Below are 13,554 nucleotides of genomic sequence, written 5' to 3'. Positions count from 1 at the left end.
CAAAACTATTACAATAAGTGTCATAAATATGATATAAACTAATCAGTGATGTCGAGAAACCCACTTGTTGAGAAATTGATATGCAAAAACGGCTCGTTTGGGTTGAGAAAATATTTTACATAGAAGAGCGAACAACGTTTCGACCTTCTTCGGTCATCGTCAGGTTCACAAAGAAAGAGGTAACTGACCGGAAGCTGACCACATGTTTGAAAGGGGTTGTGTAACTGTGTGTCGAAATGTAGAGGGCGGTATTAGATGTTTGAATATATAATTTTATTTATTTTATTATATTAATATAGGTATAAAGGCGTTCCTTTATATTGGTTTATTTTGGGTTTAAGTTGTTGTATAAGTAAGGCTTCTTTAATTTTGCGTTTGTTTCTTTATTTAGTATTTTAGTGTTTTCTATGGTTATGTTGTGTTTATTTGACTTGCAGTGTTCGAAAACGTGTGAAGGTGACTTTTATGTTCTTTGAATCTGGTTTCCATTTTCTACTTGTTTCTCAATATAGAAGTCGTGGCAGTTATCACATTGTATTTTATAAATAATGTTGGTGTGGTGTTTTCAGTGTAGTTTTACATAGTATAGGCCTCAGTTTTGTGCCTGGTTTTGAATAAATTTGGTATTAACTGGAATGTCATATTTTGTTACTAATTTTGCCAAATGTTGGTTATTTGTTTGTTGATGTCAGGAATATATGGTATACAGCAGTATATGGTTTCGTGGTTTTGATTCGTGAGCTGTATTTACTTTAGTTGGTGGTTGATTTTGCTTTTTGTCTAGGTGTGTGCGTATAATGTTTTCTACGGTTTGTGGAGGAAACTTATTGATGTTGATGAAGTATTGTTTTATTTTGTCTAATTCATCGTTAATTTTATCTGGTGAGCATAGTTTTATGGCTGTGTTTATTTGGTTTCTTAGTATGTTGAGTTTTTGTTTTGTTTCATGTGCTGAGTCCCAAGGAATGTATAGTCCAGTATGGGTGATTTTTCGGTGGATTTCTGTTTTGAATTGTGTGTCAGTTCTTGTAATTTTGAGGTTAAGAAATGATATTTGATTGCGTTCTTCCTGTTCACATGTGAAGTTAATGTTGGGATGTATAGAGTTAATGTGATTGAAAAAATTAAGTATGTGTTCTGTAGATTTGAATCCCGCAACCGTGTCATCTACATATCTGTACCAGTATAGTGGTGGATGTAATGCTGTGTTAATTGCTTGTGTTTCAACTTGTGTCATAAAAATATTGGCTAGAACTGGTGATACTGGGTTGCCCATGCTTAGGCCATTTGTTTGTATATAGTTTTGGTTGTTGAACATGAAGTTTGTCTTTATCGTGGTGAATTCTATGAGGGTTGCTAACTGGTTACTGGGAAACTTCTATATTGGAGAAACAAGTAGAAAAAATGGAAACCAGATTCAAAGAACATAAAAAGTCACCTTCACACGTTTTCGAACACTGCAAGTCAAATAAACACAACATAACCATAGAAAACACTAAAATACTAAATAAAGAAACAAACGCAAAATTAAAGAAGCCTTACTTATACAACAACTTAAACCCAAAATAAACCAATATAAAGGAACGCTTTTATACCTATATTAATATAATAAAATAAATAAAATTATATATTCAAACATCTAATACCGCCCTCTACATTTCGACACACAGTTACACAACCCCTTTCAAACATGTGGTCAGCTTCCGGTCAGTTACCTCTTTCTTTGTGAACCTGACGATGACCGAAGAAGGTCGAAACGTTGTTCGCTCTTCTATGTAAAATATTTTCTCAACCCAAACGAGCCGTTTTTGCATATCAATGATATAAACTAGTCCTTACACAAAGGCTTTTTCTGCTTACTGTTTGTGCATATTCAATGTTGTTTTACCAGTATGTTTGTTACTCTGAACTAAATGAAAGACATAATTTCAAAAGAATTTTTTTAATTTATTTATTAAATACACAAAACACAGTCATAAATGAGCAATCTATAGCAGTAATAAATAATAATAGTTTTAATAATAATGTAATAATAAACAGCTTAGAGACATTGGTCAGGCTCAGCAGCCGCAAATGATAAAGGGCTCTGTCTACAATCATTACCCTCAGTCATTTGAAATAGTTGGCATTTCTGCTTATGGTTATTTTTTCTGCTTAGGGATTAAGAGGAGCACAAGGCCCACCAGGAATGAAGGGTGACAAGGGAACACATGGGATAAAAGGTGACCGTGTAAGTTAGCACTTATAGACATTTGATATGTAAAGCTGAATTCCTTTGTATTGTGTTCATTCACTTAAATATTTAATATAAGTAAAAAAACATACTGTTTTATGTCTGTGTTTTGTCAAACAGTCATTCAAGATATAAATAGACAATGTTTTGATAGTTTCCTTCATATTGCACTCAAATACACACTTAATTTCAAATTTTCCTATGTCAGAATATCATATCTTCAGTATTTTTTCACCTGCAGAAAATAATATGTGAACAAAATTATTACATTAGTTTTATTTGACAATGTTAAAATACAGCATAATTTTATTTTCATTTTGTATTGCTTACATAGTTGAATTTTGTTAAAAAGTTTAGAAAAAAAAACGACTTTTATAGTCCATATTTATGTATATAAAAGAATTATTTTTATTTTAACCAACGTTGAGTTGTGTATGTTAACCCTGATTAAGCTGCAAAAGTGTAATGTTGGTTAAAGTGACATACATATCAGAAGTGTAAAGATTATTTTTTTCTAAATGTTTTATCAAATGTGTAAATCTTTCCAGTATGCACTACAAATTTTGAAAGACAACAAAAAATTATATAATCACAGTCATTCAAAAGTTTTTAGGATTTTTGTTGGAATACAACGAAACAACAGTGTGTGAATTATGAGGTAAAATAAGACATCTTTGGAATGCCCTTTCAGCTGTGTGGGTGTTGTACTTTGACAGTCAATCCCACTATTCATTGGTAAAAGAGTATCCCAAGAGTTGGCATTGGGTGGTGATGACTAGCTGCCTTCCCTTTAGTCTTGCACTGCTAAATTAGGGATGGTTAGCACAGATAACCCTCGTATAGCTTTGTGCAAAATTCAAAAAACAAACAATCTTTGCAACAATGATTTGTAACACCTGCTTTAAAGAAACGTACGTTGAAGAAAAAAATGCATATAGGAAGATTGATTCATCAAGGAGTGTACATATATATATGTAAGACCATGTTTATTTGAATCATTGAGGAGTGTACATATATATATGTAAGACCATGTTTATTTGACATGATGAATGTGAGTAATAGTTCAATTTTTATTACTGACAAGTAATATTACATTGTCGTGCACTCAACAACTATGTTAACATGTTATAAACTAGGGTGAAGAGGGGGAAAAGGGTAATCAAGGACCCATGGGATTACCTGTAAGTAACTCTTACATGTTATACACTTTTATGACCTAATGTAATGTGCTTTAGCTAGAATATAAGTTAGCACTTTATCTAAACTAAAAATGTATAGTTGAATTAAACAATAGAAGGAATTATAAATGAATGGTAAATAAAGTCATAACAAAATAAAAGTCGAGTTCATTATCTCAAAAATTTATTTTGAAACTGCACAGATGTGTTTGTATATAAATAAAATTTATAACAATATTAATTATTTGGTTTACTGATGTATAATTTATTCCTGCTTATTTTTAAGATAATGAATTTACACTGAAAGCACTAAAATTTGTAAAAACTCTTGTAGGGTCCAAGGGGATTGCAAGGTGAAATTGGAATTGATGGAATACCAGGAGAAAGGGTAGACGTGTTTTAAATATTTTTGTAATTGTATCTTATAAATTACATGAAGTTAATTAATGAAGGTCATGTAAATGAAAAAATACTGAAAATATTTGATAACTACTGTAATTAATTGACTGATGAAATTACTTGGTTATTTCTCCAATGTGAACATATCGTGTAGCACAAGCCATATAAGTATATGAATTAAAGCATTTTTAATAGTTTTACAGTGATAGATATACTTGGTTTATATTATCTATTATATTATGGCTTTCCATATTAAGTAATCCTATTTAATTTTGTAAATAGGGTCCTAAAGGAGACAAGGGTGATATGGGACCTCGTGTAAGTTTGTTGGTTTTTGAGTTTTCTTTTGTATGAGCATATGGTTTATTTTGATGTTGAAGTTTTATGGATCTTTTTACTTAACTATCTGAAGTTTTATGTTCTATTTAATTTAACATATTTTTTGCAGAAGTTAAAATTGTTTATTTTCTCAATTATGTCATTGAAATAGATGCAAATCATTATTTACTGTAAACATTAATATAAAGCATGGTTACATTAGTAACTGATTTTATTTAAAACAAGGAACTCATGAATTTATATTTGAAACAAGAAAGGGAAACTATAAGACATATAAATCAAATCTATATGGTACTGATGTAGAATTGACATTTTGAAGGGTATGATGGGAAGAAGAGGGAAGAAAGGTGATAAAGGAGAACCAGGTGATCGAGTAAGTAAATATGAAATTAATGTTTTTCATGTATTTCTCCATATAGCAGTTAAAGGAAAAGGCAATAACTTACTTTTGTCAGAGATACTACTCAGGATTAACTATGGGGATGAAGCTATAAGTAGTTCACTAAGGCTAAAAGCAAGGCTTACGTTATTATACAAGGATAATCAAATTGGCTGGTTGGACTTGTGGAATCAATTCAGTGGAAAAAGAGAGTTTTTTTTGGATTGGGTGGTACATAACATGCTCGCCCTTTTAGCCGTAGGGCATTATAATGTATAATGTAACTGTCAATCCCACAATTCGTTAGTAAAAGAGTAGCCCAAGAGTTGGCGGTGGGTGGTGATGACTAACTGCCTTCCCTCTAGTTTTACACTGCTAAATTAGGGGCAGTTAGCACAGATAGCCCTTGAGTAGCTATGTGCGAAATTCAAAAACAAACAAATAAGACAGAAAATTAACAAAAAGCATTATAAATTCAAGAAATTTAAATTTAAATATATTGGTATCACAGGAGACTTAGAAGATTATAGAATTTGAAGAAAGTTGAAACAGGAAATTAGAATATCAAAAAGGATTAATGAGAAAAGGTTGGTTGAAAATTTAAAATTAACAGTAAGGATTTATTTAAATACATTAAGGATAAACAAAAATGTTATAATGAAGGTAGTACCTTTGAGAGATGGTAGAGGAAGGCTAGTATATAATGATTATGGGATAGTTTTTACTGATAAAAATTAAAGCAGTAGTACACATCTTGAACAGTTGATAAATGGACACAAGATGACTGAATCAGTTAAGAGCTGGTTAAGAAAAAAAGAGGGAAGTTGAAAAACAAAAAGATAGGGCTCTTGGACCAGATAATATTTTCCCAAGGGTTTTGAAAGAGATTAAAAATTGGATATGTAAACCATATATAACTATTTCTTGTCAATCCTTGAATAGTGGGCAAGTACCAGAGGATTGGAGGAGATAAAAATTGTCCCAGTAATTATAAACCCTTTAGTCTTGTATGAGCTATAGAAAACATTTTGGAAAGTCTGATAAAAGATGCTTTGCAACGTTGTTTAGAAAAGTATAGAATTTCATTAGATTGCTGACATGGTTTCACTAAAAGAAAATCTTGCCCTACAAATCTTTTGACATTCTTTAAAAAGGTTACCAGTTATGTAGATGAGGGTAATGGTGTAGATCTGGTGTATCTGGATTTTCAAGGAGCACTTGACAAGGTTCCACATAAAAGGATTGTAAAAACTATTTCTATAGGTGTGAGGAATAAATTAACTAATTGGAAGGAAGAGTGACTAGATGGAACAAAGCAGAGGGTTGTTACAAATGGAGTTTATGTAAACTGAATTAATATCAGAAGTGGGATATTTATAACCTCAGTCTTAGGGCTTCTGTTCTTTTTGATTTACATCAGTGACATAGATGAAAGAATGGTCAATAAATTACTTAAATTTGCTCATGATATTAAGGCCTTGGGTGTTGCTGGCTGTGAAGAGGATGCTGCTGCTTTACAAAAGGATTTAGATGATTTATTGAGTTGGGCAAATAAATGGCAGATGGATTTAAATTATAATAAATGCAAGATAATGCATGAAGGTTATCATAATTTCATTTATAAGTATAATTTGTATGGGAACAACCTTAACACTGTTTTGAAGGATAGGAATCTTAGTGTAATAGTCAATTGGTCTCAAAAGCCATCCAATGAGTGTACTGTTTCTTGTAGTAAGGCAAGTAGCATTTTAGGTTGTATCTACAGAAATATTTAAACAAGTCTAAAGAGGGTGTACTTTCATAGTACATGTCTCTGGTTAAGTCATATTTGGAATATTGTGTTCAGCCTTGGGATATTTACCTTAAGAAGGATATTGAAAGTTGGAAAGGATTCAGAAAAGGGTTACTAGAATAATTCCTTGGATGGAGGGATTTTTATACATGAAGTGGTTGAAACCTCTCAAATTGTGTCCTCTCTTAAAAAAAGAAGAGTCAGGGGGATCTGATTGAGGTGTTTAAGAATGTAAAGGGAATTGATATTGTTGATGCATCATATTTTTCATATTTAACAGTGAGAACAGTAGGACTATGAGATACAAATATAATGGTAGGAGCCATTTTAAGCTAAGACAGTTTCAGTTTTACAGGGTGGTTGGACTTTGGAATATTGTAGAGGTAGTAAATTTAAGTGAGTTGAAGAAAAGCAGTAATAAGTATATGAATATTAACGGCTGGTTTTAAGTTTGGTTTAGAGGGCAGAATAACCAAGATGAATCAATAGGTTCCATGTTGTCCCAAACATTATATTATGTTGCCATGATTAAAAGTTGTCTTCTTCTTATAACAGCTTATTTGAACTTGAATACATACTTCATTCCAGAAATACACATTAGCAGTAATTTTTTTTGTATTCTCAACCTAAATTAGACACTCTTTAAAAAAAAAAAACAGTTAAAGAGAGGGCTGTGTGCAGGAATCTAAATTTTACTTCTAATGGAGGAAGGAGGTACATTACAACTATATATAAGTCTAGATGGATAAAACTATGTCAACACATGAACGTAGATCGTATGAATGGAAACAAACAGCATTACTGTTTTGTTTTTGTGTAGAGTTATTTCAGGACGTGGACGCTTTTCCCACCTCTTATGCATGCTATTGGTTGAAAACAAACGTATTTATTTCATTTATCATTGAATATCCTCAACATGTTGGGCAATTCTATGCTGGAATCCTGTTTTAAAGCCTAGTTTTATTATTTTAAATTCAACAAAGTGTGTTACTCATTGTCTTGACATATTTTTTGTAAATTTTTTCATAATTCATTTAAAACAATTTATTGTTGAGAAGCTTAATAAGTGAAAGAATAATCAAAATATTTTTTTATTATTTAAACAGTAAATCTTTGTATTTGGTAAGCAAAGAAACCTTTATTTATTTGTTTTTCCCTGTTGGTGATTACTTAGCAAAAACAAACAAAAAACTTAAAATGTTTGTTTCTATACTTTACTTCTAGTTCTATAGTCACATTACTCTGTTGCAATTAGTAATTAATAGTCTGTATAGTAATTAAATAGTAATTAATAGTCTGTATAGTAATTAAATAGTAATTAATAGTCTGTATAGTAATTAAATAGTAATTAATAGTCTGTATAGTAATTAAATAGTAATTAATAGTCTGTATAGGTGTGTGAGTGTTTTCTTATAGCAAAGCCACATTGGACTATCTGCTGAGTCTACTGAAGGAATTCAAACCTCTGATTTTAGCATTGTAAGTCTGTAGACTTACTGCTGTATCAGCAGGGGACTATAGTTTGTATAGTGTATCAAAATGAAATTTACTTGTCGTATCATGATTGTGGGTGTGTGTATTAAGCAAGGATTTCAAGTTGAGGGTGCTGTTATAACAAGTTTTCATCTACAGGGTGTTCCTGGTTTAGATGCTCCCTGTCCTCTTGGTTCTGATGGTCTGCCTTTTGCTGGCTGTGGGTGGGCACCTCCTAATAAGGTGAGTCACACCCACTTGTCTCCCAGAATAGTATGAAGTGAAAAATGACTTTTTATTACCAGATTAGATAATAGGATTGCATTTAGATAGAAAGAAGACATCAGCTATTTTTTTATTTTTAATGTAACTTTAAAATTTTGAATTAGTATAACTGTATGTGATAAATAATATTCTTTATCGTTTCTTAATATGAAAAGTTTCATTCTTAGTAGGTTCAGGTTGGCTATATGATATAGCTCTGAATTTTAGAGTTGACGAGGTAGGTTTGAGTCTGCGTGTTACTAAAAAGTATTTCCTGCACTTTAACCTGTGTGCGCGATACAAGACTAATAGTTAGTCCGTTAGTGTGAGTGGTAGGGTGCTGCCATCTTTCTCTTTGATCAATATATAAAATTAGGGACGACAGCAGACAGCTTTTATAACATTGATGTAACTGTAAAACACAAGTTATGTTTCTTTCGAAAAATTCAAACTGGATGCTATTTGAATAAGTCCAAATTATTCGTGTTTACGTATTTTAGTTCTCTCACATTCTCGCAAATTATTTCTGTATACACCACTCAAGAACATTTCATACTTTATATGTGCTTACTGTATTTCAAAAAATTATTATTTGAGCATAATAAGGTACTTTTATACCAAACGGTTGGTTAGTTCTTGGTATGCGGAACTCATCTTGTTTAGCGATAAAGTCAGTTTTGTTGCTTTTTTACCAATAGATGGCAGTATCATTCATCTTTCCTTTTCAAGATAAAACTGTAATTTGGACCTCTGATCAGAGAACCTAGATGGTAGTGTGGGAGAGGTTGTTGAACCGGAGATTCTGAAACCGTTGCGGTTTAGCTAGTGTATTTAATACACAAAAAAATGACTTATAGGCTATTTTAAAAATGACAAAATTATCCATAGTAGATTTGAGATTCACAGTTTATGCGCTTTCTTCAAAGGAGAAAATAAAGTTTGTATACGTTATTATTTTCTTTAGTAAAAGTAAAGTACATCAGACTGTTAGTTGGTCTTCATTTTTATTATTATACTCTAAAATGTAAGTCATTAACCACACAAAACATATTAATGAGCAACAGAAATGCTGTCATTACATAAAGTGGTTAAAGATTATTGTTAAACCAGTGAAAATTTCGCTTATATCGTTTGTTATGTAGAATTGAGTTATTATGGCTTGACGAAACTGGTATTGTGGAAAAACCTTGTCAGCACTGGTTTATAGCAGGCTGTGGTTGAAAAATTAGACAGTTTTATTTAATTCAGAAATTTGTGTTAATAGTGTTAAGTTCAATTAATATTCCTCATTAACAGGTGTACTTAATCAGCTGTTTTGACTACAAAGTTGGTGATTAGTTTATTAACAGGTGTAGTTAATCAGCTGTTTTGACTACAAAGTTGGTGATTAGTTTATTAACAGGTGTACTTAATCAGCTGTTTTGACTACAAAGTTGGTGATTAGTTTATTAACAGGTGTACTTTATCAGCTGTTTTGACTACACAGTTGGGGATTAGTTTATTAACAGGTGTACTTAATCAGCTGTTTTGACTACAAAGTTGGTGATTAGTTTATTAACAGGTGTACTTAATCAGCTGTTTTGACTACAAAGTTGGTGATTAGCTTATTAACAGGTGTACTTAATCAGCTGTTTTGACTACAAACTTGGTGATTAGTTTATTAACAGGTGTACTTAATCAGCTGTTTTGACTACAAAGTTGGTGATTAGTTTATTAACAGGTGTACTTAATCAGCTGTTTTGACTACAAAGTTGGTGATTAGTTTATTAACAGGTGTACTTAATCAGCTGTTTTGACTACAAAGTTGGTGATTAGTTTATTAACAGGTGTACTTAATCAGCTGTTTTGACTACAAAGTTGGTGATTAGTTTATTAACAGGTGTACTTAATCAGCAGTTTTGACTACAAAGTTAGTGATTAGTTTATTAACAGGTGTACTTAATTAGCTGTTTTGACTACAAAGTTGGTGATTAGTTTATTAACAGGTGTACTTAATCAGCTGTTTTGACTACAAAGTTGGTGATTAGTTTATTAACAGGTGTACTTAATCAGCTGTTTTGACTACAAAGTTGGTGATTAGTTTATTAACAGGTGTACTTAATCAGCAGTTTTGACTACAAAGTTGGTGATTAGTTTATTAACAGGTGTACTTAATCAGCTGTTTTGACAACAAAGTTGGTGATTAGTTTATTAACAGGTGTACTTAATCAGCTGTTTTGACTACAAAGTTGGTGATTAGTTTATTAACAGGTGTACTTAATCAGCTGTTTTGACTACAAAGTTGGTGATTAGTTTGTTTGTTTTTTTAATTTCACACAAAGCTACTCGAAGGCTATCTGTGCTAGCCGTCCCTAATTTAGCAGTGTAAGACTAGAGGGTAAGCAGCTAGTCATCACCACCCACCGCCAACTCTTGGGCTACTCTTTCACCAACGAATAGTGGGATTGACCGTCACATTATAATGCCCCCCACGGCTGAAAGGGCAAGCATGTTTGGCGCGATGGGGATGCGAACCCGCGACCCTCAGATTACGAGTCGCACGTCATAACACGCTTGGCCATGCCGGCCCTGGTGGTTAGTTTTAACCTTTTTCGGTAGCTTGCTTTCATAAGACGCTCGTAATAATTAAGATATGTTGCGATATGAATGCATCTCATATGTTTGAGCTAACAAATAGTTGTATGTCACCTTACTTTGTTTTACTACAAATATTAGAGCAAACTCAGGAGACAAAACATTTTCTTCAGATATATCACTGTTTTTTTGTTAGTATTCATTAACAATTACACTCGTTAATGAGGTGTTTAATTTCTTGTGAATGATTTGAGGTAATTACTAAATGTTTGGCTTAATGTAATTAATTTATAAATACTTATGCCCTCCTTTCTGATTCCTGGTTCTCTGGAAATAGTGTACACAATACAGGTAATAATGACCTTGTGCTACTTATGTCTGAAGATTCCACCTTTACTTTTTGGCACCTATCATAGTGTTTATCACACAGAACCAGTTTATGATGTATGTCAGCAGTGCATGGTACTTTTATTTTATGAAATTCATCCAACTCTTAACAATATAAACATTTTAACGTTAGTCTTCTCCAGCCACAATTTTACAGTCTTTTTGTCCCCAGTCACCACTCTGTAGTACTATAGTATTCTGCAACATTTTGGCAGCCGTTGTGCCTCCAGCCAACGTTCCACAGTATTTATATTATAGTATCCTTCAACCACCAGTCTGTAGTCAGTATACAATAGTATCTTCCAAACACCAGTCTGTAGTCAGTATACAATAGTATCTTCCAAACACCAGTCTGTAGTCAGGATACAATAGTATCTTCCAAACACCAGTCTGTAGTCATTACATTATAATATCTTTCAACGCCCATTCTGTAATCAGTATATTATAGTATCTTCTACCCACTAGTGTATAGTCAGTATACTATAGTATCTTCTACCCACTAGTGTATAGTCAGTTTTCTATACTATCTTCTACCCACCAGTGTACAGTCAGTATACTATAGTATCTTTTACCCACTAGTGTACAGTCAGTATACTATAGTATCTTCTACCCACTAGTGTACAGTCAGTATACTATAGTATCTTCTACCCATTAGTTTGCAATCAGTATACTATAGTGTCTTTCAACCACCAGTCTGCAGTCAATATACTATAGTGTCTTCCAAATACCAGTCTGCAGTCAGTATACTATAGTGTCTTCCAACCACCAGTCTGCAGTCAGTATACTATAGTATCTTCCAACTGCCAGTCTGTAGTCAGTATACTATAGTATCTTCCAAACACCAGTCTGTAGTCAGTATACAATAGTATCTTCCAGACACCAGTCTGTAGTCAGGATACAATAGTATCTTCCAAACACCAGCCTGTAGTCATTACATTATAATATCTTTCAACGCCCATTCTGTAATCAGTATACTATAGTATCTTCTACCCACTAGTGTATAGTCAGTATACTATAGTATCTTCTACCCACTAGTGTATAGTCAGTTTTCTATACTATCTTCTACCCACCAGTGTACAGTCAGTATACTATAGTATCTTTTACCCACTAGTGTACAGTCAGTATACTATAGTATCTTCTACCCACTAGTGTACAGTCAGTATACTATAGTATCTTCTACCCATTAGTTTGCAATCAGTATACTATAGTGTCTTTCAACCACCAGTCTGCAGTCAGTATACTATAGTGTCTTCCAAATACCAGTCTGCAGTCAGTATACTATAGTGTCTTCCAACCACCAGTCTGCAGTCAGTATACTATAGTATCTTCCAACTGCCAGTCTGTAGTCAGTATACTATAGTATCTTCCAACTGCCAGTCTGTAATCAGTATACTATAGTATCTTCTTCCCACTCGTGTACAGTCAGTATACTATAGTATTTTCTACCCACTCATGTACAGTCAGTATACTATAGTATCTTCTACCCACTCATGTACAGTCAGTATACTATAGTATCTTCTACCCACTCGTGTACAGTCAGTATACTATAGTATTTTCTACCCACTAGTGTACAGTCAGTATACTATAGTATCTTCTACTCACTAGTGTACAGTCAGTATACTATAGTATCTTTTACCCACTAGTGTACAGTCAGTATACTATAGTATCTTTTACCCACTAGTGTACAGTCAGTATACTATAGTATCTTCTACCAACTAGTGTACAGTCAGTATACTGTAGTATCTTCTACCCACTAGTGTACAGTCAGTATACTATAGTATCTTCCAAATACCAGTCTGCAGTCAGTATACTATAGTGTCTTCCAACCACCAGTCTGCAGTCAGTATACTATAGTATCTTCCAACTGCCAGTCTGTAGTCAGTATACTATAGTATCTTCCAACTGCCAGTCTGTAATCAGTATACTATAGTATCTTCTTCCCACTCACTAGTGTACAGTCAGTATACTATAGTATTTTCTACCCACTCATGTACAGTCAGTATACTATAGTATCTTCTACCCACTCATGTACAGTCAGTATACTATAGTATCTTCTACCCACTCGTGTACAGTCAGTATACTATAGTATCTTTTACCCACTAGTGTACAGTCAGTATACTATAGTATCTTCTACCCACTAGTGTACAGTCAGTATACTATAGTATCTTCTACCCACTAGTGTACAGTCAGTATGCTATAGTATCTTCTACCCACTAGTTTGCAATCAGTATACTATAGTATCTTCCAACCACCAGTCTGTAGTCAGTATACTATAGTGTCTTCCAAGTGCCAGTCTGCAGTCAGTATACTATAGTATCTTCCAACTGCCAGTCTGTAGTCAGTATACTATAGTATCTTCCAACTGCCAGTCTGTAGTCAGTATACTACAGTATCTTCCAACTGCCAGTCTGTAATCAGTATACTATAGTATGTTCCAACTGCCAGTCTGTAGTCAGTATACTATAGTATCTTCCAACTGCCAGTCTGTAGTCAGTATACTATAATGTCTTCCAACCACCACCTATAGTCAGTATAC

The 13,554-nt window shown here is 33.0% G+C and overlaps 1 protein-coding gene across 8 annotated transcripts in view; it reads left to right on the top strand.

Moving 5' to 3' along the window:
- Positions 1 to 13,554, top strand: part of LOC143254404 (uncharacterized) — a 101,044-nt gene that overhangs the window by 33,543 nt on the left and 53,947 nt on the right. For 7 of the 8 annotated variants that reach the window (XR_013030182.1, XM_076509514.1, XM_076509517.1 and 4 more), the window contains 6 exons: positions 2,159 to 2,230; positions 3,370 to 3,414; positions 3,746 to 3,799; positions 4,093 to 4,128; positions 4,469 to 4,522; positions 7,953 to 8,036. Coding sequence is in view for 7 of the 8 variants with exons in the window: in XM_076509514.1 (XP_076365629.1) it covers positions 2,159 to 2,230; positions 3,370 to 3,414; positions 3,746 to 3,799; positions 4,093 to 4,128; positions 4,469 to 4,522; positions 7,953 to 8,036 (345 nt within the window). In the remaining variant the exon portion in view is untranslated. The remainder of the gene's footprint in view (positions 1 to 2,158; positions 2,231 to 3,369; positions 3,415 to 3,745; positions 3,800 to 4,092; positions 4,129 to 4,468; positions 4,523 to 7,952; positions 8,037 to 13,554) is intronic. The other variant, XM_076509518.1, reaches the window with a different exon arrangement.

Source organism: Tachypleus tridentatus, chromosome 6 (genome assembly GCF_004210375.1).
Source record: "Tachypleus tridentatus isolate NWPU-2018 chromosome 6, ASM421037v1, whole genome shotgun sequence".
NCBI classification, from domain to species: Eukaryota; Metazoa; Arthropoda; class Merostomata; order Xiphosura; family Limulidae; genus Tachypleus; species Tachypleus tridentatus.
The sequence above is the reverse complement of the archived record's forward strand: the minus strand, read 5'-3'. Positions and strand labels throughout refer to the sequence as shown.